At 48.2% G+C, this 26,049-nt stretch overlaps 1 protein-coding gene across 6 annotated transcripts in view; it reads right to left on the minus strand.

Moving 5' to 3' along the window:
- The window catches only part of LOC123454730 (centrosomal protein CCDC61-like), a 54,351-nt gene extending 29,288 nt beyond the window's left edge, over positions 1 to 25,063 (minus strand). For all 6 annotated transcript variants that reach the window (XM_045133738.1, XM_045133742.1, XM_045133741.1 and 3 more), the window contains exons 1-3: positions 24,948 to 25,063; positions 16,426 to 16,599; positions 13,601 to 13,743 (exon numbers count right to left, since the gene is read on the minus strand). In XM_045133738.1, coding sequence (XP_044989673.1) covers positions 13,601 to 13,743; positions 16,426 to 16,497 — 215 coding nt within the window. In that variant the 5' untranslated portion in view covers positions 16,498 to 16,599; positions 24,948 to 25,063. The remainder of the gene's footprint in view (positions 1 to 13,600; positions 13,744 to 16,425; positions 16,600 to 24,947) is intronic.
- Positions 25,064 to 26,049: the final 986 nt, after the last annotated feature.

The following is a 26,049-nucleotide window of genomic DNA, read 5'->3' on the forward strand; positions in this document are numbered from 1 at the left end:
AGCACCCACGTATCACATCGCCAGCTAGCCGTGACCTAGCCCAGCACACTAAGCCTCCACCCCACACAGCGACACCCGCAGCCGGGGCTGCAGCCCCACTGAGCTGGCCTCCCCAGCCCTGGGTGAATGTGAGCTTGCACCTCCCTCCGCCTGCACTCTCCCAGGACATGCCATAGTCCATAGTCCCCTGGAATACACAGAAACAGAAGCCCTTTAAGACAGCCCACCAGGCTTCTCGGCTTCTGGCTACGATCAAGTATAGGACACCCCAAAGTGCCCCAACACTCCTCAGCATCTCCAGGCCCATCATGTCCCTCAAATTCTTTGCTTGGGACAAGGACAAGCACACTTACCTACTCAACAGCTCTGCCTAGTGGTAATAAAACCATCTCCTCCCCATTTTACAGATGAAACTGAGCGCCCCCTGCTAGGAACACTGGTCATCCCCTACTCACCACCCACCTGCTTTCCCTGACCATCCTCCCACAGCTCCCCGCTCCCTCCCTCTAGGCACTAATGAGGCTCACGCCCTAAGCGTGGCCTGTGGAACAGGCTGGGGATGCTGGATTCAGATCACAGGTCCCCCCTCTCACCCCAGTATGACTGGGTGAGGAGCTTGTCTTCTCTGAGCCTTTTCCTATTAGGAAAGAACAGCAAAAGCAGGGCCTGGTGGGGAAGGCCTATAATCCCAGCCCTGAGGCGGCTGAAGCAGGAAGACGCAAGTTCAAGACCAGCTTGGGATCCTGACTCAAAATAAAGAGGGCTGGGGAAGGAGTTCTGTGGTCTAGCCTTGCCTAAAACCCACCAGTGAGGGGATAGGAATGTGGCTCAGACATAGAGCTTGTCTAGAATGAGGGGCTGGGGGCGTGGCTCAGAGGTAGAGCACTTGTCTAGGGTCCACAGTGAGGGGCTGGGCGCGTGGCTCAGAGGTAGAGCACTTGTCTAGAGTCCACAGTGAGGGGCTGGGCGCGTGGCTCAGAGGTAGAGCACTTGTCTGGAACCCACAGTGAGGGGCTGGGCGCGTGGCTAGAGGTAGAGTACTTATCCAGCATGCACAAGGCCCAGGGTCAATCCCCAACACTGTAAATAAACAGAACTGAACTCCTGTCTCATTGTCCTTCTTACACCTTCAGTACCCTGGCTTGGCACAGCTCTGGGACTGCTTGCCAATCTAATGGCATATCAAAAGACACACTACAAGCCAGGCGTGGCAGCACACGCCTTTAATCCCAGCACTTGGGAGGCAGAGGTACGCAGATCACCATGAGTTCGAGACCACCCTGAGACTACAGAGTAAACTGCAGGTCAGCCTGGGCTAGAGTGAGACCCTACCTTGAAAAACAAAAACAGCTGACATAAAGCTGGAAGAAGCCATTCTACATGTAGCTCAATGGGAGAAAGAGATAACACCAGTGAAGATACTCAACAGTGGACACTGCAAGCCTTGTATTTGGCCAGTCAGGCCAAATGAGCCAATGAATGCAATGGTGGCATATCTGTCATGGTGGAAACCAACTGCCCACCAATTGGACTGGAGGCCCACTCCATTGGGGGAGGGGGAGGAATACATCCCTGATACTGAAAACTTAAAACAGGGGTAGTCATAAGCCCTAGGGGTGTAACATCTGCTGATGTCTGGAAAAATGTATATACTATGCTTATCAAACTGCCTAGTAAGCACTTCTCTTAATATTCATACCCTTATATTAACGCTACTCTCACTTTGGGTAAAGAATCTTCTCTTTTCAGATGGCAGTGACCTTGGGATGACTCAGAAGGTATCATAGTGCTGGAAAGTGACTGGAGTACTGAGTAACATCTCGATCACACCTTCCATGGCTCAAGGTCTAATGTAGAAGAGGTGTGGAAAGAATGTAAGAGCCAAAGGAAGGGTAGGACTCCTTACAACATGCTCCTCCACACACAAAATGGCCTGGATATCCAAGACCTCACAGTGCCTGACACTACCTACACAAGACCATCATAAGAGGAAAAGATCATGACATCAAAATAAAAGACTGATTGAGATGGGGAGGGGATCTGATGGAGAATGGAGTTTCATAGGGAAAAGTGGGGGAGGGGGGAAGGAAGGGTATTACCATGGGATATTTTTTATAATCATGGAAAATGTTAATAAAAAGCCAGGCGTGGTGGCGCACGCCTTTAATCCCAGCACTTGGGAGGCAGAGGTAGGTGGATCGCCATGAGTTCAAGGCCACCCTGAGAATACATAGTGAATTCCAGGTCAGCCTGGACTAAAGTAAGACCCTACCTCAAAAAAAAAAAAAAAAAAAAAAAAGTTAATAAAAATTGAGGGAAAAAAAGTCTCAAAGAAGGGCTGGAGAGATGGCTTGGTACTTAAAGGTACTTGCTTATAAAGTTCAATTCCCCAATAATCCATAAGAAGCCAGAGGCACAAAGTGGCACACGCTTCTGGAGTTCTTTTGCAGTGACACGATGTCCTAGCATACCTATCTCCTCAAATTCTCATTCTCTCCTCTTTCCACCCTTCTCTCTGCTTGAAAATAAACTAAACACTTTAAAGAACAGTGTCAAGGAGATGACCGTTGGTAGCAGTAGGTACATGAAAGTCAGGATCTGGTTTCTAATCAGGACAACAGTTCTCCTTTGCCATGGCTTATTTCAAAGCGGGGCAGGTCGAGTATGAGAACAGCCCAAAAGCCTGGGGAGAGGGCTCAGGGTGTGGGCATAGGAGCCCGAGTAAGACCTCCGGCACCGCAGAGGCTGGCAACAGCCACACACTCAATACACGTGGAAGAACTCGAAAACCCGCCGCTCTGCTCCGGCCTCCCCGCACACGCACACGCACACGCACGCCACAAAGCGCGGGCAAGAGAAGCCTGAACACCTCAGTGTACCAGAAAGAGGGGCTTGAAGGAGGAAGGGGACAAGTCAAGAAAAAGTCCTCTTCAAGCCTAGCTTAAAGGGGCCACCACAGGCCAAACATGGGACAACCTGAGGACAAGAACAAATAGCAGTAATAGATATGACACATTCTAAGTAGAATCAGAGGCTGGGGCAACAGCTCAGTGGTAAAGTGTTTGCCAGGCAAGCATGTAGGTAAACACTGGGCACAGCAGCAAGCATCTGTAATCATGAGCAACCCTGGTGTGGGCAGGGGGAGGCAGGGACAGGAGAATACCCGGGGCTTCTTGTGAGTTTCAGGTTCAGTGAGAGGCCCTATTATGTGAATGTAAATGCCTGCAATCCCATGGCATTTGTAGCAAAAAGGGAGGCAGAGACATAATTGCATGGACGCTCACAAGCCAGCTAACCTGGCATGCAGAAGCGAGCCACAGGCCCACCTGAGCTGGGCATGGTGGCGCACACTTTTAATCCCAGCACTCAGGAGGCTGAGGTAGGAGGATTGCCATGAGTTTGAGGCAAACCTGAGACTACATAGCAAATTCTAAGTCAGCCAGTGCTAGAGTGAGACCCTACCTAGAAAAACAAAAACTAACAAAACAGCAAGTCATATACTCAGCCTAGTGACATTTAATGCCTATTACAAAATTCCAGACCCTTCTTACAAATCTTAAAACAGATCCAGCCATCAGCAGTACCATTTGGGAATGCTATCAGAAGGAGGAAACTAAGTTATGCCAGGTTCAAAAACTACTAAGAGGGCTGGAGAGATGGCTTAGTGGTTAAGGCAGTTGCCTGCAGAGCCAAAGGATTCAATTCCCCAGGACCCAAGTAAGCCAGATGCCCAAGGGGGTGCACATGTCTGGAGTTCATTTGCAGTGGCTGTGCCCATTCTCTCTCTCAAATAAATAAATGGAAAAAAGCACAAAAACCTCAAACCTTCCTTGTATGCCTGGCAATGGCAACGCTAAGCGCATTCTGATGTCAGTCGGCTGTGAGCGGTGGGAAAAGGGGAGTGGGTGGGAAAAGGGGAGTGCGCTTACAGCCTTGAGCCCACACTCCAGACCGGGGGCAAGGAGGTAGATGAAGACACACACCTCATGCCTACACATGCAGTTATAAAAGCACACCGTGAGGGCTGGAGGGATGGCTTCACAATGAAGGTACCTGCCTGCAAAGCCAAAGGACCCTGGCTCAATTCCCAAGGATCCACGTAGGTCAGTTGCACAAGATGGAGCTTGTGTCTGGAGTATTTGCTAGAGGCCCTGGCGCACCTATTCTCTGTCTTGTAAATAAATAAAAATAAAAGATTTAAAAGAGGGGGGGCACACCATGAAACTGTTAGAGCAGGGTGTGGTGGCACATACCTTTAATCCTAGCACTTAGGAGGCCAAGGAGGATCACAGTATTTAGAAGCCTGCCTGAGGTTACACAGAAAATTCCAGGTTTGGCTGGACTATAGTAAGGCCTAACCTCAAAAAACAAGACAAAACAAAGAGAAGTTCCTAAAAACCATGTAGATATATGAGATAGATGTATGAGTTAGGGTTTTACTCCAGTCCAGGGTGACCCAGAATTTCACTATGTCATGTCAGAGTGGAATCAACTCATAGTAATCCTCTAACCTCCGCCTCCACAGTGTTGGGATTAAAGGCGTGTGCCATCCCGCCCAACCTATGAGCTGTTTTTTTTATATTTTTAAATTTTTACTAGCATTTTTCCATGATTATAAAAAAATATCCCATGGTAATTCCCTCCCTCCCCCCGCTTTCCCCTTTGAACTTCCATTCTCCATCATATTACCTCCCCATCCTATGAGCTTTTTTTATTATTTATTTTTTAAACTTACTTATTTGAGGGGTGTCAGACAGAGAGAATGAGTGTGTCAGGGCCTAAAGCCACTGCAAATGAACTCCAGTCACATGCACCACCTTGTGCATCTGGCTTATGTGAGTCCTGGAGAATCAAACCTGGGTCCTTTGGCTTTGAAGGCAAGTGCCTTAACTGCTAAGCCCTCTCTCCAGCCCTGCACAAGCTTTTTACTGTTGCTTCCCCCCACTTTGGTTTTTTGAGGAAGGGTCTCACTCTAGCCCAGACTGACCTGAAATACACTATGTAGTCTCAAGGTGACCTTGAACTCAGTGATCCTCCTACCTCTGCCTCACAAGTGCTGGGATTAAAGGCGTGCACCCCCACACCCGGCACTTTTATTATTTTTTAAGCACAAAAACATACTAAGCTAAAATAAATGTGTGTAGCTTCATGTCATGAACTCATATTTAAGAATGAAAAAAAGTGGGGGCTACAAAGATGGCTTAGCGGTTAAATACATAAAATAAAAAAAGAATGCAAAAATTTGGGCTGGAGAAATGGCTTAGTAGATAAGGCGCTTACCTGCAAAGCCAAAGACAGGTGTGATTCCCCAGGACCAACATAAGCCAGATACACAAGGTGGTGCACACGTCTGGAATTCACGTGCAGTGGCTGGAGGTCCTGGCATGCCCATTCCTTCCCTCTCACAGGGGCACAGACAGACAATCCTAGCACTCCAAAGTGGAGTCACTGGCGTTCAAGGTCAGCCTCAATACACACAGTTCAATGCCAATCCGGGCTACATTAGACCTTTCTCCAAAAACAAAAACAGGGCACTGGGGATACAGCACAGTGGGAAGAGTACTAGTTTACCATGCGTGAAGCCCTAGCGTGATCCTCATTACTTCATAAAACCAAATATGGAGACACGCCTTCAATTCCAGTACTCAGAGGCAAGGGCATCTGGAATTCAAGGTCATCCTTGGCTAATTTTTATTTCAATGTCAGCTGGGGCTAAGTTAAAAAGAGAGGGGGGGGAGGGAGGGAGGGAGGGGGGGAGAGAGAGGGAGAGAGAGAGAGATAGATATGTGTCACAGGTGTCATTCTCTGGTGGAGTTCTTACCTAGCATGCTGCAAGCTTTAGTTCAATTCCCACTACTTCTTCCTGCTCCAGAATAGAGCAATTGTTCTATTAAAAAGGAAGTGTATTAAATCCTCCTGCCCTAACAAAAATATCTTGCTAAGATAAGAGGCTACGATCAAACTGGAAACCCGCACACCGCTCCCCCGGGCTCCCGTGGTGGGAAAGGCTCTGCACGTAAGTACAGCCGCAGCTCCTCAGACCCAGGCACTGGGCTGCCGGTGCAGAGCTGAGTTGCCCCTCTGGACGCAGCTCAGGGAAGAAACCCTCAACGAAACATGGGAAAGTTCAGAGCCGTGCGGGAAGTGCAGTCAGGGGTTCCAGGCATCCTGTGTGGTGTAGAACTGGAGAGGAAGGGATGAGCTCTGGCAGGCACATTTCCTTGCCTTTGCAGAAGGTACCAGCAGGAGGAAGATCAGGGAAGAAAGGAGGATACACTCCTTCCGGCTCGGACCCAAGCTCTCCCTCTCACTTGCAACCTTAGGCAAATGAACGGACTTCTCTTGGGCCTGTCTGTGGCAGGCCACTTTGCAGGATGTTCCCTGCTACCTGGAGAGGAGGTCCCTATGAGGCCAGTGAGGCTCTGTGTTGGAAACTGCCATGTGACCGCACAGGCTCATCCCGGTCCAGGGCAGGGCAGAGACGGCCGCAGCTTCCGCGGCCGCCAGCGCTCCCAGGCAGCTGAGCTCTCTGTGCGCTGGTCGTGAGCTGGTCTTTGGGTTCCCTGCACTTATCTCACACCTCTGGCACTGATGCTTCGTTCTCCCTGCCTCTGATAAATGCCACTTTGCACTGAACTCCCCACAGCCGATTACTGCTGCTCGTAACAATAAGACAAACCCCACAGGCTTTGCAAAGTAATACAAAATTTAAAAGGGGGATCGGAAGAGGTGGCTCAGAGGTTAAGGACACTTGCCTGCACAGCCATGGCCCCAGTTCAATTTCCCAATTTTCACATAAAGCCAGATGCACAGAGTGGTCGGTGCATGCATCTAAAGGTTGTCTGCAGTGGCAAGAGGGCCCTGCTTTGCCCATTCTTTCTCTTTCTTTGTGAGTAAACAATTTTAAAAGAGACCAAAAAAAAAAAAAAAAAATTAAAAACCTAGATGGGGCTGGAAAGATAGCTTAGTGGTTAAGGCACTTGCCTGCAAAGCCAAAGGACCCAGGTTTGATTCCCCAGTACAAGGTGGCGCATACATCTGGAGTTTGTTTGCAATGGGTAAAAGCCCTGGAGCGCCCATTCTTTCTATGTGCCTCTTCCTCTCTCCCCCAAATAATTAAAAAAATAAAAATAAAAAAGCTAGGTGGATTGCCAGGTGTGGTGGCACATATATTTAATCCCAATACTCGGGAGGCTGAGCAGGTAGGAATTGAGACATGAGTTCAAGGCCACCCTGAGACTACAAAGGGCATTCTGAGCTAGAGCAAGACCTACCTCGAAAAAAAACAAAAACAGAAAAAAAAAGGGGGGGGGGGACCAGGACTCTCAGGCTGCGGGTCAAGTATCCCTCCTTTCTGGTTCTGGGCTGCAAGACATCAGGGGAGCCTTATGTCCATGAACTATGGTCCACCCACTGAGTCATGGTTCTGGGTGCCAGGAAGGCAGCCAGGGCAGGGTGGAGCCGTGCTCTCCTGGGCACTGGAGGTCACCACCACCTCGGAGCAGCCACACTTCTTCTTCTTCGTTATTAGTTTTGTATTCAGCAAATATAGGCAATTTGGTAGCATTATTAGGCTCATCCGTAACTTACCTCCTCCCCATTGTCCCCTCCTTGTTGAAGTATATGGGTCGTGCATTGTGGAGTTCGCCCACAGTTATTGGTGCAATAAATGTCTCTGCATATCATGACCCAACATGTGGCTCTGACATTCTTTCCGCCCCCTCTTCCGCAAAATTTCCCTGAGCCATGTTGGGTTCATTTTTGGTCTGCTTCAGTGATGAGGTGTTGGGGACCTCTGAGGCTGTCTCTGATTTAGGAGGAGTTGTTGGTCTCCTTCCTTCTTGTGCTGGTATCTGGTTCATCAGGAAAACAGCACCCTTGCTTGTTTCGCCAATTTTCCTTATTTCAGCCGTGGCCCTTTTGAGGTATGATGGGGTGGCTCTCTCCTTAGGATCTGCATCTTTCTTTCTTTCCCCGGGATTTGCAGCGCAGCTAGGCGGTCGCCATCTTGGCCACAGCCACACTTCTGTATTGATGCTTGCAGTAAGCCAGATGGACTAGAATAGATTTAGAGGTGAGCACATCCAGCCTCAGATTAGAATGATTCTCAGATCAGCATAGGCAAGATTAAGACCATACCTCACAAAACCAAAAAGGAAAAAGAAAAGGAAGAATTCACAGTATGTGGAGGTGGAATCCCAGCACTCGGGAGGCAGAGGTAGGAGGATCACAGTGAGTTCGAGACCACCCTAAAAGGATGAGTTCCAGGTCATCCTGGACTAGAGTGAGACCCTACCTGGAAAAATAAATAAATAAAAAAACCAACACTGAGCACGGTGATATATGCCTATGATCCCAGCAGAGGCAGAAAGACTGCAGCATGCTCGAAGCCAACCAGAGCTACATAGTAAGACAATCTGCATTCAGCAACCGTACAAAGAGAACCTCTAAAGTTGCCAGGGGTGGCTGTGCACACCTTTAATCCCAGCACTCAGGAGGCAGAGGGAGGATTGCTGTGAGTTTGAGGTCAGCTTGGACTAGAGTAAGACACTACCTTGGGAGAGAAAACAAGAAAACCCTCTCAAGTTATCAAATGTTACTGTTACATACTGCTGATGAGTGTAAACTGGTAAAACTATTGGGGAGTCATTCATCAAGTTTTGGGAAGTTGCAGATGCCCTTACCCTAATTTTATCCCAACAAAACAGAGGCATCAACACAACTGCCCAAGGAGATTACACTCACAAATAAATCGTTCATGGAAGCACAATTGCTAACAGGAAAAACTTAAATACCTGAATGCCCACCTCCACAAAGCTACATGAACAGAAATGTAGCACACGCTCATACTTCAGAGCCACAGAAAGGCCCAGGGTGAAGCCCAGGACTTGCGGCAACGGTACAAACCGTGTGTGCATCTTATGCCGAGAGCCACATGTGCTTACCAAGCACCCAAACTGTGGCGAGTGGGGAAGAGGAAATCAGGTTTATAATAATAATAGTAATAGTAAAACTATTTAACGTTAACTCATTTGAATAGGCGTATGTGGCTCCAAGCTATCGTAACAGGCAGCTGAGTCTGACAACTGCTCACAGACTGGCGGCTAACCCAGAACTACACTGGGTTCTGTTTGTTCACTGTAAGGTCGGGTCTCACTCCAGCCCAGGCTCACACAGAACTCGCTCTGCAGTCCTAGGAGACTCAAACTCATCGTGATCCTTCTACCTTGGCCTCCAGAGCGCTGGGATTGAAGGCGTGCACCTCTATGCCCACTTGGGGGCTTTTTAATCCTTACGGACATACTAGTAGCTTTGTGGTTATCTACTGGGGGGGGGGGGACAGAAAGAACACAGATGATAAGATTATCATGACAATACTGAGAATATTTTAGTTTCTAAGATGGGCAGTTTGTTTGGTATGAACCACAGCTGTATGGATGTGTCTTTTGCATGTCAACCATCACAATTAGCTGCGCATAGTGGTATCCACCTGTAATTCCAAGACTTGGGAGGCTGAGGGAGGAAGATCGCCTGAGTTCAAGGCCAGTCTGGGCTACAGTGAGACCTGCCACCACACTCACACAAAGATCACTGACACATGCTAATAATCGCAGAGGACTGGCAGGGTCTCACTGTGGCCCAGGCAGGCTGATACTTTCCCAACCCTGGAAAAAAGCAAAGAGGAGGAGGGAGGGAAACGACAAGGGAAGAGACAGACACAGAGACAGCCTCTCCGCCCTCCCTTTATTGGAGCTCAGAAACATCCTCAGGAGACAGGACAGCATTCTCCACCTGGCTAACCATCCTACCTAAAGACCTGCTAGGAGCAATCCCCACGCTCTGCACGGGCATCTGCACACGCCCTCCCCTCCACCAGGGCTGACAGGCAGTTACAGCCATGAACCTCACGGTCTGGAGCTTGCAGTTCTGACGACTCGATGACATGAACTTCAGGTCAATGCCTGGGTTAGAGAACCTACCTTGAAATTAATTATGGACTTGGACAGTATAGGGGGCCTGGAATGAGATGTGAGTCCTACAGAAGACTTCCTGTCTACCCGCCCTTGGTCCTCTCAAATACCCAATGGGACTCCAACTTGAAGGATTGTATCCTGCTGGGGCCAAACACCTGCCAAAGACGTGTGCATTCTGCCTTTCTCGCTCCCTCTCCAGAGACTGCCCTTCCTCGGGCCTGTGTGCCGGTGCTCCAAGGAAGCATTCGTGGGAAGAAAACGTGAAAACTGCTGTCAATAAAATGACACCCAGACCATAAAAAATTACATAAATATACTCGGGAGGCAGAGGTAGGAGGATTGCCATGAGTTCAAGGCCACCCTGAGATGACAGAGTGAATTCCAGGTCAGCCTGGACCAAAACGAGACCCTACCTCAAAAAACAAAACAAAAAATACCAACAAAACAAAAAAACATAAATATGTATATTTAAATATACCCTAGCTGGGGGCGTGGTAGCACACAACTTTAATCCCAGCACTCGGGAGGCAGAAGGATCGCTGTGAGTTCAAGGCCACCCTGAGACTACACAGTGAATTCCAGGTCCGCCTGGACCAGAGTGAGACCCTACCTCAAAAAACTAAAAAAAGAAAAAAGTAAATATTCCAAGTCTGAGTGTGCTAAGCATTGGACTACTAATAAATCAGTGAACAAAACCTTCCTTGGGTCTAGGCAGATGCCTGAGCAGTTAAAGGTGCTTGCTCACAGAGCCTGCTGGCCTAGGATGGCACAGGTGATTACCAAGTACCCATATAAAGCCAGAGGCACAAAGGGGTACATACATCTGGAATTGGTTTGCAGTGGCTCTGGTGCACCAGTTCATTCTCTTCTCCTACTGCAAATAAATTAGAAATTAAAAAAAAAAAAAAAAAAAGCTGGGGCCGGTCATTGTGGTGCATGCCTTTAACCCTAGCACCTGGTGGACAGAGGTAGGAGGAGCGCCATGAGTTCGAGTCATCCTGAGACTACATGGTTAATTCCAGCTAAGCCTCAGCTAGAGTGAGACCCTACCTTGAAAAAAATAAAAAAATTAAAAAAACCCTGAACATAGCATGGTGGTGCATGCCTTTAATTCCAGCACTTGGGAGGGAGAGGTAGGAGGACAGCTCTTGAGTCCAAGAACAGTCTGAGATATAGTAAATTCTACATCAGGCTGGGCTAAAGGGAGATCCTACCTCGAAGGAAAAAAAAAAGAAAAAATATAGGTACAAATGCCACTGAGTTGTACAAATAAGAAACAAGGCTGGTATCGCTGAAGACTTCACATACTTGGGCTGCAAGGCCACTGAGAAATCCTGCTGGAACTGAGCTGAAAACCTCCTCCATGTAGACCAGCTGACAGAAAGCTGGAAGAAGCCATTCTGTATACAGTTCAATAGGAGAGAGAGAAATCACCAGTGAAGACACTCAACAGTGGACACTACAAGCCTTATATTTTGCCAGCCAGGTCAAATGAGCTAACAGGTGCAATAGTGACATGCGTGTTACGGGGGAAACCAACTGCCCTCTAATTGGACTGGAGGCCCGCTCCATGGGAAGGAATACATCCCTGATACCGAAAACATACAACAGGGGTAGTCATGAGCCCTAGGGCTGTAATGTCTGCTGCTGTCTGGCTAAATGTATATACCATGCTCATTAAACTGCCCAGTAAGCACTTCTCTTAAAGTTCACACTCATGTATTAATGCTATTCTCACTTTTTGTTAGAGAAGCTTCTCTTTTCAGAGGGCTGTGACCTTGGGATGACTAAGAAGACACCACAGTGCTAAGAAGTGACAGAGGAGTGCTCAGCACGGAAACACCTCTATTGCACCTTCCAAGGCTCAGGGTCTAATGTGGAAGAGGTAGTGGAAAGAATGTAAGAGCCAAAGGAAGGGTAGGGCTCCTTACAACGTGCTCCTCCAGACAGAAAATGGCCTGGATCTCCACGACCTCACAGTGTCTGACATTACCTACACAAGACCATCGTAAGAGGAGGAAAAGATCATGACATCAAAATGAAAGAGACTGATTGAGAAGGGGAGGGGATATGATGGAGAGTGGAGTTTCCAAGGCGACAGTGGGTGGAGGGAGGGAATTACCATAGGATATTGTTTACAATTATGGAAGTTGTCAATTAAAAAAAAAGCCAGGTGAGGCGCATACCTTTAATCCCAGCACTTCGGAGGCAGAGGTAGGAGGATCAGCATGAGTTCGAGAACAGCCTGGACACTACACAGTGAATTCAAGATCAGCCTGGACTAGAGAGAAATCCTATCTGGTGTGGGGGGAGGGAGGCCAGGCCAGGAGGAGGAGTAGGAGGACCTATGCTTGTTCAAGACCAGCTTGGGCACAACAGAGTGAAACCCACTTCAGCCTGGGCTACAGTGAGACCCTACCTCAAAACAAAAAACAAACAAACAAAAAAACATAACTGGGCTGGAGGGATGGCTTCGCAGTTAAGGCGTTTGCCTGCAAATCCAAAGGACCCAGTTCAATCCCCCAGGACCCATATTAGCCAGCTGCACAAGGGGGTGCACACATCCAGAGTTCATTTGCAGTAGCTAGAGGCCCTGTTGCGCCCATTCTCTCTCTCCCTCCCTCCCTCCCTCTTTCTCTGTCAAATAAATAAATAAATATTAAAAAACAAACACACAAATCCAGAACAGCGAATAGCAACATGTGGGTATGGCAATGGCCTTTTGTTTTCTCAATGTAGCGTTTTGCTCTAGCCCAGGCTGACCTGCACGCATTCTCCTGGAATCATGATCGAACAAGACAACCTTCCTTCCTCCCCTCTGCTTTAAGAAGTTCGTGTTAAAATAACTGAGGCTCCTTTTCATCACTATGATTTTATCTAGTTATGTAATAGGACTCAGCAACTAGACATTCCTGAAGCCAAATGACGCCTAGAGTTAGGAGATGGTGCGAACGTGTTTATCTTCTTGACTTTACCGGCAGGCAATCGCAGACCAGAGCAGCACAGTGACTTGATTGAGAAGCTGAGCAAACCAGAGCACACGCACCCTGTAGTCAAACAGCTCGTGCGCTTTAACGACACTGTATCCCCGGCCATCTGTCATCTAGAGCTACGAGTAAGGAGCCCTGCAGGTCCTGTCACGCCAGAACCAGCCGGGTCTACAGACTCAACGCGCTAAGTGAAGGATCAAGTGTGTCTGTTCCATCAGAGGAAGCTAGGGACCTTGGCACCTTTCCCTGGTAGACTGGCTCAATGTGCCTCCCGCGTTGCCCATTTAATGAATGGGCACTGGCTTTGCTGCCACTCAACACGGAAACGTAGCACAAGCTAGGGAACAAGGGTCAACAAGACATGCAAGCCTTCCCTGGGAAAAAGAGGAGGCTTCAAAAGCAGACGGCCAGGCAGACCAACAGCCGTGTGGTGTGCAGGCTGCACAAGTACTTGCTTTAGGCATTGGATTAGACCATCCTTCAAGGTCAGGGGCCGTATCTCTTCTAACTGTGAGCCCACAATCCATCACACTCAGCAAATGGTTAGTAACAGGTCTTAGGTGATTTGTTGCCTACCAGGAAATAAGAATAAATTCTAGGAGCATTTTCTCACTTTGCTCTTCTTCCGGCACTTACTCTACAAACTCATGCTCTCCAAGATTGGCAAAGGTGTACCCATGGTATCCAAAGACATCGCCGGTGAAAAACTTGATGCTGTTTTTGTGACAGATCTGGTCGACTTTCACTATAACATCCCTGGAGCAGGAAGTCAGGCACACCTGTGGAAAGACAGAGTGACTGGTGTGGAGTGCTGCTAACCCTGGTGTCAGACAAATCTAAACAGACTCTCTGGAGCCGGTTTAAACTGGTATGACAGGTTCTCTGAGTGCTGTGGTTAGAAGACAAAAGAAGAGCTGCAGGTCTCAGTGTGTAAAATGTAAAATGATGACGTAGCCGCTTTGCACGACCAAAGAAAGGGGCTCAGCTAGAAAATAAAACCAAAAAGTGAATTTGCTTCCCCTAAGCTATGAATATATGTAAACCACATTTGAGTGCTTTAATGAAAAAGTAATAACCTAGCAAATTGGGGCTGGAGAAATGACTTAGAGGTTAAGGCGCTTCCCTGCAAAGCCAAAGGATTCTGGGTTCAATTCCCCAGGACCCACATAAGCCAGATGCACAAAGGGGCACACGCATCTGGAGCTGGAGTTCGTTCACAGTGGCTGGAGGCCCTGGCGTACCTATTCTCTCTCCCTCTACCTGCCTATTTCTGTATCTCTCTCTCTCTCTCTCTCAAACAAATAAAAAATAAAAAAATAAAAAATAAAAAAAAACCTAGCAAATTCTTTCATTTTGGTTGTTCTGGTTTGGTTTGTTGAAGTAGGGTCTTACTCTAGTCTAGGCTGACCTGGAATTCACTCTGTAGCTCCAGGCTGGCCTCAAGCTCATAGAAGTTCCTCCTACCTCAGACTTCCCAGTGCAAAGATTAAAGGGATGCACTACTATGCCCAGCTAGACTATTATTCCTAAATTAATTAAATCTATTAAAATCCAACATGGAGTGTGCCTCACACCTTTATTCCAAGCACTTGGGAGGGTGAGGTAAGAATATGGCCTGAGTTTATAGCCAGCCTGGTCTATACACCCTACCTGAAATAAAATTTTCAGAAAAGCCAGGTGTGGTGGTGGATGTCTTTAATTCCAGCACTTGGAAGGATCACTGTAAGTTCAAGGCCATCGTGAAACTACATAGTGAGTTCCAGATCAGCCTGGGCTACCTCAAAAAAACAAAAACAGAAACAAGCAAACAATAAATAAATAAAATAAAATACATTCAGGTCTAGTGGGGCTGGAGAGATAGCAGTTAAGGCATTTGCCTTCAAAGCCAAAGGATCGCGATTCAATTCTCCAAGACCCACATAAGCCAGATGCACAATGGGGCACATGCATCTGGAATTCATTTCAATGTGCCTGTGTGGAGCAGAAAACAATCAGGTGTGTTCTTTTTTCTTTTTTAATTTTTTTAAATATTTTATTTGTATTTACTTTGACAAAGATAGAGAGAATGGGCGTGCCAGGGCCTCCAGCCACTGCAAACGAATTCCAGACACATGCACCCCCTTGTGCATCTGGCTCACATGGGTCCTGGGGAATCGAACCAAGGTCCTTTGGCTCAGCAGGCAAATGCTCTAACCACTAAGCCATACCTCCAGCCCGTTTTTTCTCTTTAGAAAGGATCTCATGTAGCCCAGGATGGCTCAGAACTTGATATGTAGGCAAACATGACTGACCTTAAACACCTGATCCTCTTGACTCTACCTACAAAATGGGGATTACAGGTGTGTCCCACTACACCCAGATAGGTGTGCTCTCTCTTGAATATTTATGCATTCATTTATTTGCGAGGAAAGAGAGAGTGTGTGGGCACACAAGGTCACCTTGCTGCAGCAAACAAACTCCACATGCACGGGCCACTTACTGCATTTGATTTTACTCGGGTACTGGGGACTCTGACCCTGGCTGGCAGGCTTTGCAAGCAAGTGCCTTTAACTGCTAAGCTATTATCCTAGTCTCTGGGCATGCTTTTCCTTAAGATAGAACACACACTGTAGGCCAGGCATGGTGGTGCACACCCTTAATCCCAGCACATGGAAGGCAGAGGTAGGAGGATCGCCATGAGTCTGAGGGCTTCCTGAGACTGCATAGTGAATTTCAGGTCAGTCTGAGCTAGAGTGAGACCCTACCTCGAAAAAAAACAAAACAAACCAAAAAAAAACAAAAACAAAACAAAACAAAAAAAAAAACCCTGTAGCCTGCTATTTCTAACAACAACAAAAAGTGCCTCTGGCACCAAAATTAATCAGCCAATAGCGATTTCAGGGGAAAACACTTGCAGTAGAGCATGTATCCAAGCTCTGCAGATTCTGGAAAGAAAACACAACAGGTGGCACACACCTAGTCAGGGGAACATGTGCCACTCACAGGAGGAGTTTGCACACAGCATAGCACAACAGCCACAAGGGGCCAACACGCTGGACCCACCTACCAACCTGGGCAGAGCAGCTCATAAAAGCACGTGAGGGCTGAGCAATGGCTCAGTGGTTAAAGGCACTTGCTTGCAAAGCCTAACAGCCTAGGTCCGGTTCCCCAATACCACGTAAGTCAGATGCACAGAGCTGTAAACGTGTCTGGAACTCGCTGCAGTAGCCAGAGGCCCCAGCGTGCCATCCTCCCTCCTTCTCCCTCAAGTAAGTATTTTCAAAGCACGTGGGAAAAGCTCAGAATTTCTAATTTGAGTGCTTTAGAACGCTACAACTATGTAGAACAGGCTAGCTCAAACATGCAACAATCCTCTGCCTCCCAAGGTCTGGGATTACAGGCATCAGCTCCCATTCTGACTTTCATCAGCGCCTGACTTTCGTGAATCACCCCAGCAGGATCAGCAGTCTGCGGACACTCACTGCGTCAAACTGAGTGAAGAATGACTCGGGCTTCTTCTCTATGTCCCCAGTGTCCACCTTCACATCCACCATGGGGTTGAGATTCTGCGCTCGCTCCAAGGAGGCTTCAGCTCTATTTCGGCCAACAGACCCAGTACGAATCAGGAACTGAGCTCCAGCACCTTCTGGAGATACCTAGGAAGAAGTTTTCAAATAAATTTTGAGGTTTTCTAGAAAGTGCATCTCAAAGACAACTTATTTGAAAAGATGCTAAAACAGATATCAAATTGTATTACTGTTCCCATGCAACTGGCCTACAGCAGACTCCCTGCCTCATTCCCACTGAAGCTATTAATTTACATTATATATATAGACACATACACTTTTAGTTTGTTTGTTTTTTCAGGGTAGGGTCTCACTCTAGCCCCAGCTAACCTGGAATTCACTATGTAGTCTCAGGTGTCCTCGAACTCACTGGGATCCTCCGCTTCCCAGTGCTGGGATTGAAGGCGTGCACGCAGGGCTCCATTCTGAGGCTTTAACACAGGATTTTTAATGCTTCTGAACTGGCCACTGATGGTTAGGGAGCGCCCCCTTGTGTTTTCCAGGGGGAATTACTCCAAACACAGAAGTCCATGCTTTCTTTTTCCTGTTTAATTTGCTTAGATTTTTAAAAAATATTTGAGGAAGCACAACAGGGCATCTAGCCACTGCAGACAAAGTCCAGACACATGCACCACCTTGTGCCTCTGGCTTACGTGGGTACTAGGGAATCAAACCTGGATCCTTAATCTTCCCAAGCAAGCTCCGTAACTACTAAACCCATCTCTCCAGACCAATTTGCTTAGTTATTAAAAAACAAAGAACTGACTAAATATACACAATGTGTCAAGCCATAAACATTCAGGGCAAATCAGGAGTAGCCTAAAAGATGCAGTACTACAGCCGGGCGCGGCGGCACGCACTCCCAGCACTTGGGAGGCAGAGGTAGGAGAATCACCATGAGTTCCAGGCCACCCTAAGTCTACATACTGAATTTCAGGTCAGCCTGCGCTCTAGTGAGACCCTACCTCAAAAAAAAAAAAAAAAAAAATGCAGTTCTGGCTGGAGAGATGGCTGAGAGGCTCAGAGCACTTCCTGTGCAAGCATAAGGGCCTTACTAGGCGTAAGGTCTTCCATGTTTACCCGTAACCCCAATCCCACAGGGGAGCAAAGATCTAAGAAGCACCAGAGCTCATGAAAAAGCAATAGCAAGCTCTAAAGTCAGTAAAAAAAAAAAAAATTCCACTCAAGCTCAAACTAAAATGGGCTGAGCTGACAGGGGTGGTGGTGCACACTTTTAATCCCAGCACTCTGGAGGCAGAGATAGGCAGATCGCGGTGAGTTCGAGGCCACCCTGAGACTACATAGTGAATTCCTGATCAGCCTGGGCTAGAGGGAGACCCTTCCTGGAAAAACCAAAAAAAAAAAAAAAGGCCAGACCAACAACAGAGCGAGACCCCTGGTGCTCAGCTCCAGCTGCCGCCTGGGCACGTGGGTGCTGTGTGGGCATATCCAGTGCAAGCACCACACACAAGGAGTGGGAAGAGGGACAGTGGGAGGGGTGAATACGATAATACATTATAGACATGCATGAAAACGCCATAAAGAACGGCATGTGGTGTGCACGCCTTTAATCCCAGTACTAGGAAGGCAGAGGTAGGGTTCCCAAGTTCGAGGCTAGCCTGGAAGTAGAGGGGGTCCAGGGCTGGACAGATGGCTCAGCACTTAAAGCACTTGCCTGCAAAGCCTGAAGTCCCAGGTTCGGTTCCCCAGTACCCACGTAAAGCCAAATGCACAGTGGCGCGTGCATCTGGAGTCATTTGCAGCAGCTAGAGACTCCAGTGCTCTCGTCGTCAGTCTAGTTTCTTTCTTTGCTTTCACAAGGTAGGGTCTTATTCTAGTCATCTATTCAATTCACCACATCCCCTGGGATATGTCATCAGCCTGTTGTGATGGATAGCTCCCGTATTTGCCATCGGTTTATAAGCCACCCACCAGCCACCTAGTTAGCCAAGCCAGAAACCTGCTCTTCCCATCCCTGTATTTATTCCGAGCGAAGCCCTGCAGTGAGCTGGCTGAGGGCATGGGCTCTGAAGACTCTACATCCTCCCAACTAAGTACAAGGCCAGTGATGTCACTTTCTTTCCTTCAAATTGCTTTTCTGTAAACAGAGATGGTGGCCAGACCCAAGCCCAGCTAGCCGCCTTCTTTTTATTTACTCCCCCCACCGGCCCCGGCCCAGCAAAGCAAGACAGTCCAGGCGGATCCTGGAGCTCACTCTTTAGCCCAGGCTGGCTTCAAACGAATGGCAATCCTCCTACCTCAGCTCAGCACCCGGGTGCTGGGATTAAAGGTGTGTACCATCACACTTGGCCTCAGCCCTCTTCTGATGCGGCATCAGATCACCTACCTCGCAGTATGTGTGAGGCCCCTATTCTCGGATTCTCAGAACCAGAGGTGATGGCTGGAGGGCAGGAGAGGGGCGGTTCATTTGTCCACACCAAGGGCCACTAAAGTTAGGAAGTGTCCCAGACCAGTGTTCTTATACTAGCCTTCCTGCAGATGACCTGCTCCTGCCTCTAGAGGGCAGTATACTCAGCAAATACAGGGTTTTTCCCCCTAGGTTTTATTTTCCTTTTTAAAATGCTTCTGTGGGGGCTGGGGAGAGACGGCTCAACAGTCAAAGTACCCACATTAAGCCAGACATGTGTCTAGAGTTCACTGGCAGGGGTAAGAGGCCCTGGTATGCCTAATTCTCCAAATTTTGATTCTCGTGCACTCACACATAGAAATAAAAAATTGTTGCCAGGCACATGCCTTTAATCCCAACATTTAGGAAGCAGAGGTAGGAGGATCACCATGAGTTTAAGGCCACCCTGAGACTACATAGTGAATTCAAGGTCAGCCTGAACTAGAGGGAGACCCTACCTTGAAACCCCTCACCAAAAAAAAAGATGGCTATAACATTAAGTCTGCCAACTTGTGGTTCTCTTTGTATTGCAGTAGAAAATATTTTTAGATTCTTTCCTCTCCTCTCCCTCCCCTTCCCTCCCCTCCCCTCCCCTCCTCTCCTCTTCTCTTCTCTTCTCTTCTCTTTGGAGATAGTCTAAAAGTGGCCCTGAACTCATGGCAATCCTCCTACCTCTACCTCCTGAGTGTACCACCATGCCAGGCTCTTTTAGCTTTTTTTTTTTTTTAATGTACTTATTTGCAAGGGGAGACAGAGCAAGAGAGAGACAGAATGGATATGCCAGGGCCTCTAGCCATTGCAAACAAACTCCAGATGCATGTGCCATTTTGTGCATCTGGCTTTATATGGGTACTAGGGAATTAAACACAGATGATTAGGTTTGTAGGCAGGCAACTTAACAAACCAAGGTCGTTAGGCTTTGTAGGCAAGCACCTTAACCACTGAGCCATGCCTACAGCCCACTTTTGAGCTTTTTTTTTTTTTTTTTTTTTTAAATCAAGGTACGGTATCGCTCTAGCCCAGGCTGTACTAGAATTCACTATGTAGTCTCAAGGTGACATTGAACTCATGGTGATGCACCACCACACCAAGCTCTGTAAAAATAAATGTGTGTGTGTGCATGGTTTTGTTTTGTTGTGGCTTTTTTTTTTTTTTTTTTGAGATAGTGTCTCACACTAGCCCAGGCTAACCTGGAATTCACTATGTAGTCTCAGGGTGGCCTCAAACTCATGGGGATCCTCCCACCTCTGCCTCCCAAGTGCCAGAATTAAAGGAGTGTACCACCACACCCGGCTTAAAAAATACTTTATCCATTTATTTGAGAGTAAGTATGAGTGCACCAGGGCTTCCTGCCACTGTGAACAAACTCCAGGTGCATGCATTACTTTCTGCATCTGGCTCTATGTGGATGCTGGGGAACTGAACCTGGGCCAGCAGGCTTTGCAAAAAAATCCCTTTAACTGCTAAGCCATCATCCCAGCCCTCTTTCCTTTCTTTTCTTTTTCTTAAAAAACAAACAAAAAATTAATAATAAATATAAAATAAGAGCTGGGCGTGGTGGCGCATGCCTTTAATCCAGCACTAAGGAGGCAGAGGTAGGAAGATCGTCATGAGTTCGAGGCCACCCTGAGATTACATAGTAAATTCCAGGTCAGTATGAGCTAGAGTGAAACCTTACCTCAAAAAACCAAAAAAATAAAAAACAATCTCATATAAATTCAAGTTCTGCTAGTCAGTATATTTGCTCCTGATTTATGTAACAAGTCAATTCCATCTAAGTACCAGTATTTGGGAGAATGTAAGGAACTCTTCCAAATATGGCTCTAATAGTTATGAGCACTTAGATGCAATTAAGACTAAGAGTCTTATTTTCAGGCAGGGTTTCACGTAGCGCAGACTGGCCTGGAGCTGCTCTGTAGTGGAGCATGATGTGAAGTTCTGATCCTCCTGCCTGTACCTCTGAAGTGCTGGGATTACAAGCGTGAACCAGCACTCCTGGTTTATGAGGTGCTGGGGCTCAAACCTAGGGCACTGGACATTCTAGACAGGCGCTCTACCAACTGAGCGACCGCCCCAGTTCAGCAAGTGTAAAGCTGACATTTTTTTTTAATTTTTTGATGTTTATTTATTTATTTGAAAGTGACAGACAAAGAGGCAGACAGAGACAGAGAGAGACAGAGAGAATGGGCACGCCAGGGCCTCCAGCCACTGCGAACGAACTCCAGACGCATGTGCCCCCTTGTGCATCTGGCTAACGTGGGTCCTGGGGAATTGAGCCTCGAACCGGGGTCCTTAGGCTTCACAGGCAAGCGCTTAACCGCTAAGCCATCTCTCCAGCCCTAAAGCTGACATTTAAGGGCTAGAAAGAGGGCTTAGTGGTTAAAGCTCTTGCCTGTGAAGCCTAAGGACCCAGGTTCAATTCCCCAGTACCCAGGTAAGCCTAGAGGCCCTAGCATGTTCTCTGCTCTCTCACTCTCAAATAAATAAAAAGTCACTCAGAACTGATTCTATACTACTTTACTTATTTGAGAGATAAAAAAAGCAGATGCGGGGCTGGAGAGATGGCTTAGTGGTTAAGCGCTTGCTTGTGAAGACAAAGGACTCTGGTTTGAGGCTCGATTCCCCAGGACCCACATAAGCCAGATGCCCAAGGTGGTGCATGCATCTAGAGTTCATGTGCAGTGGCTGGAGGCCTTGGCATGCCCATTCTCTCCCTCCCACCCTCTCTCTCTGAAATAATAAAAATAAAATTAAAAAAGAAAAGCAGATAGGCTTTGCAGGCAAGCCCTGTAACTGCTGAGCCATCTCTGCAGCCCTTTATTCCAGTTTACCACCTTTACTTCTTGCTGTTACAAGACTAGTCACTGCCAAGCTTGCCTTCACTTTCCCGCCTCCAGATGTGAAAGTCACAGCAGTACGCCCCTGGCCTGCACCTCCTCTTCCTCCCTAGCCTAGTCGAGCATTACCAGGCTCCAAAACCCAACCGGAATACTTTTCTGCAAGCCGTCAGTGATGGGTAATATTCACTGCAACTTGATTATTTACAATCACCAGGGAACCACACCACTGGGGGTCTCTATGAGGATGTTTACAGAAAGATTTAACTGAAGAGGGAAAATTCACCTTGGTGGACAGTATGACAAATGGGGTAGGGTCATGGACTGAATAAAAATGAGGAAGAGCCGGGCGTGGTGGTGCACGCCTTGAATCCCAGCCTCGGGAGGCAGAGGTAGGAGGACCACCGTGAGTTCAAGGCCAGCCTGAGACTACATAACAAATTCCAGGTCAGCCTGGGTTGGAGAGAGACCCTAAATCAAAAAAGAAAAAGGAAAAAAAAGCATACGTAGCTGCCAACTTACTGCTTCTCCCTGTTGTGGAAGTGTCTGTTACAGAAATAGCAGTGAGCCTGAAGCTGTTCACTTAGTGTCACACGTGGTTTCTTCAACTTACTTGGTGCATGACTTTGGCAGAGTTTGTTCCCATCAATAAAATGGGCTAGGGATGAGTATTCAGATTTCCCCTGTTGCTCAGAAGATACGGTTTTGGCCAGCTGTGGTAGCACACACCTTTGATCCAAACACTTGGGAGGCTGAGGTAGGAGGATCAAGGTGAGTTCACTGAGCTCGAGGCCACCCTGAGACTACACAGTGGATTCCAGGCCAGCCTGGGCTACAGGGAGACCCTACCTTGAAAAACAAACAAAATAAAAACTCAGCACACTTGCAATCATAGCTCTCAACTCATTTGGCTCCAGCCACCTCCTTTCTTTTTTATTTTTTTCTATTTATTTGAGACAAAAAGAAATTAGGAACAGACACGCCAGGGCCTCCAGCCACAGCAAACCAACTCCAGACGCATGTGACACCTTGTGCATCTGGCTTATGTGAGTACCGGGGAATTGAACCTGGGTCCTTTGGCTTTCAGGCAAGCACCTTAACTGTTAAGCCATCTCCCTAGCCCATCTACCCACCTTCTTTCTTTTCTTTTGGTTTTTCGAGGTAATGTTTCACTCTAGCCCAGGCTGACCTGGAATTCACTATGTAGTCTCAGGGTGGCCTCTAACTCACAGCAATCCTCCTACCTCTGCCTCTGGAATGCTGGGATTAAAGGCGTGTGCCACCACGCCTGGCTGCCATCTTTTTTCTTTAACTTGCTAGGCACAATGGGGCAAGGTGGTTTTGGAATTTAACATTCTCTATGCTAGAAATATTCTTCCAGAGGTGGCGGAAAGAATGTAAGAGCCAAAGGAAGGGTAGGACTCCTTACAATGTACTCCCTCCACATATAAAATGGCCTGGATATCCATGCCCGACACTACCTACACAAGACCTTCATAATAGGAGGAAAAGATCATGACATCAAGATAAAACAGAGACTAATTGAGAGGGGGAGGGAATATGATGGAGAACAGATTTTAAAAGGGGAAAGTGGGGATAGGGAGGGCATTACCATGGGATATTGTTTACAGTCATGGAGCTTAATAAAAAATTTTTTTGAAAAGAAAATAGAAATATTCTTCCCAGGAATTCACTAAGTAATCTCAGGGTGGCCTTGAACTCAAGGCAATCCTCCTACCTTTGCCTCTCAAGTGTTAGGACTAAAGGCCATGTGCTACCAAGACCGGCTTTATTTTATTTTAGTTTTTTATTTTTATTTATTTATTTTTTAACCCTTTTCTTGTTTTTTTTTCTTTTTTAAAATATTTTTTATTTGACAGAGAAAGAGGGAGGAAGGAAGCAAGAGAAAGAATAGATGCACCACTGCAAATAACTCCAGGTGGGTGTGCCCCCTTGTGCATCTGGTTAACATGGGTCCTGGGGAATCGAACCTGGATCCTTTGACTTTGCAGGCAAACGCCTTAACCACTAAACCATCCCTCTAGCCCTTTAGTTATTTTTGAGAGAGAGAAAGAAGCTAACTCCCTGTGCCACCTTGTGCATCTGGCTTACATGGATCCTGGAGAATTGAACCTGGGTCCTTTGGCTTTTCAGGAAAGCACCTTAACCTTGACCATCTCTCAGCAGCCCTTTATTTTTACGTTTAATTTACCTACTTGAGAAAGAAACAGAGATGAGAGGGAGGAAACAGGCACACCGGGGCCTCTAGCTGCTATAAATGAACTGCAGATGCATTGTCCACCTTGTGCATCTGGCTTATGTCGGTACTGGGGAAATCGAACCTGGGTCCTTAGACTGCAGGCAAGCACCTGAACCACTAAGCCATCTCATATATATGAAGAATTATATGTGTGTGTGTGTGTGTGTGTGTGTGTGTGTGTATACTCTCCCCCCCCACACCCCCAGAGGTAGGGTTTCTCTCTACCTCAAGCTGACCTGGAATTCACTGTGTAGTTTCAGGGTGCCCTCGAACTCCCGGCGATCCTCTTACCTCTGCCTCCCGAGTGCAACAAAATATTCTCTTAATAAATGCTCAAGGATCACCTGTGGCAAGAGCTCAGTGACTGACTCTTCATCTCTCCTCCACCGGTCCCGCTCTGGCCACCCTCGCACCTGGACCCCAGGAACCTCTTGTCTCCCCCGGCCGAGCCTCGGCAGACGTCCCTTGACGTGGGGAGGGGGCTTTGCTTCTCACCGCCCCCACCGAGGCCCAGTTCCCTTCGGGCCGCCCACGACTGCACGCTCCCGCCCGTAGTGTTAGCCAAGTCGCTCGGGACCTCGGAATGAATGAACTAGGTGGCCCGGTCACCGTGCGCAGGGCATCTCCGGGCCCCCTCGATGACCTAAAGCCGTCACTCGCCAGGACGGCCTCCCGCCGCCCCTTCCTGGCGCGCCATGCGAGTTCGAATCCACCTGCCCGCTCGGGACTCGCCCACGCCCCCCTCGGAGGCCGGCGCGCCACGAGCTCCGGAGGTCCCCAGCTCCACCGACGTCCTTAAGACCCACACCCCCGGCCGTCTGCCGAGCGCTACGAGACCCAGGCCCCCGAATCCGTCCGCTCCGCCCGCCCTGGACCCCCTCAGCCCCCAGCCGCGCCGCGCCCGCCAGGCGGCCCCGGGCCCCCCGCCGCTCACCGCTTCTGAGCCTCCAGGCCCCACAGGCGGATCTGCCGGTCATACTGCGCCGCCTCCTCCTCGCTGATGCCGCCGCCGGCCTCCTCCTTCTCCACCGTGGCGCCGGGCGAGCCGCAGAGCCGCTCCGACGCGCTCCCACGCGCCCGCGCAAACCGCCAAGTCCACCCCGCCGCGGGCCGGCCGCCTCTGCGCACGCGCGGGGAGGGGCGGTGTCTGCGCACGCGCGGGAGGGCGGTGCCTGCGCAGGGACGCTGGCGCGCGCAGCCTGGACGCCAGCCGATGGCGCGCTTAGGGGAGGGTGCAAGCGGGCCTCCCATCCCGGTAGGGGCGTTGCAATCCGTCCTTGCAATAAAAGAAAAAAAAGGGATAGCTTAGAGGTTAAGACGCTTACCCGCAAAGCTAGAAGACCGAGGTTCAATTCCCCAGGACCTACAGAAGCCCAAGCTCAAGGTGGCGCATGCATGTGGAGCTCATGGCCCTGGGCCTTGCATTCTCCCTGTCTTCCTCTGTCTCAAATAAATAAGTACCTTTAAAAAAAAGAACTGGCGAGGTTTTTGACCCCAGGGAGATATCTACCTAGTCGATTTGTTTAATCTTACTTATTTCTGTAGTTATCTTCTGTTTTTCACTCTAGCCTAGGCTGACCTGGAATTCATGCTAGCCTTGAACTCACAGCGATCATCTTACCTCTGCCTCCCTAGTGCTGGGATTAAAGGCCTGCACCACCATACCCAGCTCTAATGTCACTACACCCGCCTTATCTGCATCTTTCTTAAATAAATAAAATATAATGGCTGGAGAGATGGCTTCACAGTTAATGTACTCTTCTGCAAAGCCGAAAGGACCTAGGTTCAGTTCCCCAGGACCCAGGTAAGCCAGATACGTAGTGGCCCATGAGTCTGGAGATTGTTTGCCGCAGCTGGAGGCCCTGGCATGCCCATTCTCTATCTGCCAGTCTTTCTTCTTCTTTGTCCATCTCTCAAATAAACAAGTAATAAAATATTTTTTAATAAAATAAAAAATAAAATGCAGTGATAGAAGTAAGAGATTCACCAGGAATTTGAGCTCAGCCTGGGCTACAGAGTGACTTCCAGGTCAGCCT

This window comes from Jaculus jaculus, chromosome 14 (assembly GCF_020740685.1).
Source record: "Jaculus jaculus isolate mJacJac1 chromosome 14, mJacJac1.mat.Y.cur, whole genome shotgun sequence".
Classification (NCBI taxonomy): Eukaryota; Metazoa; Chordata; class Mammalia; order Rodentia; family Dipodidae; genus Jaculus; species Jaculus jaculus.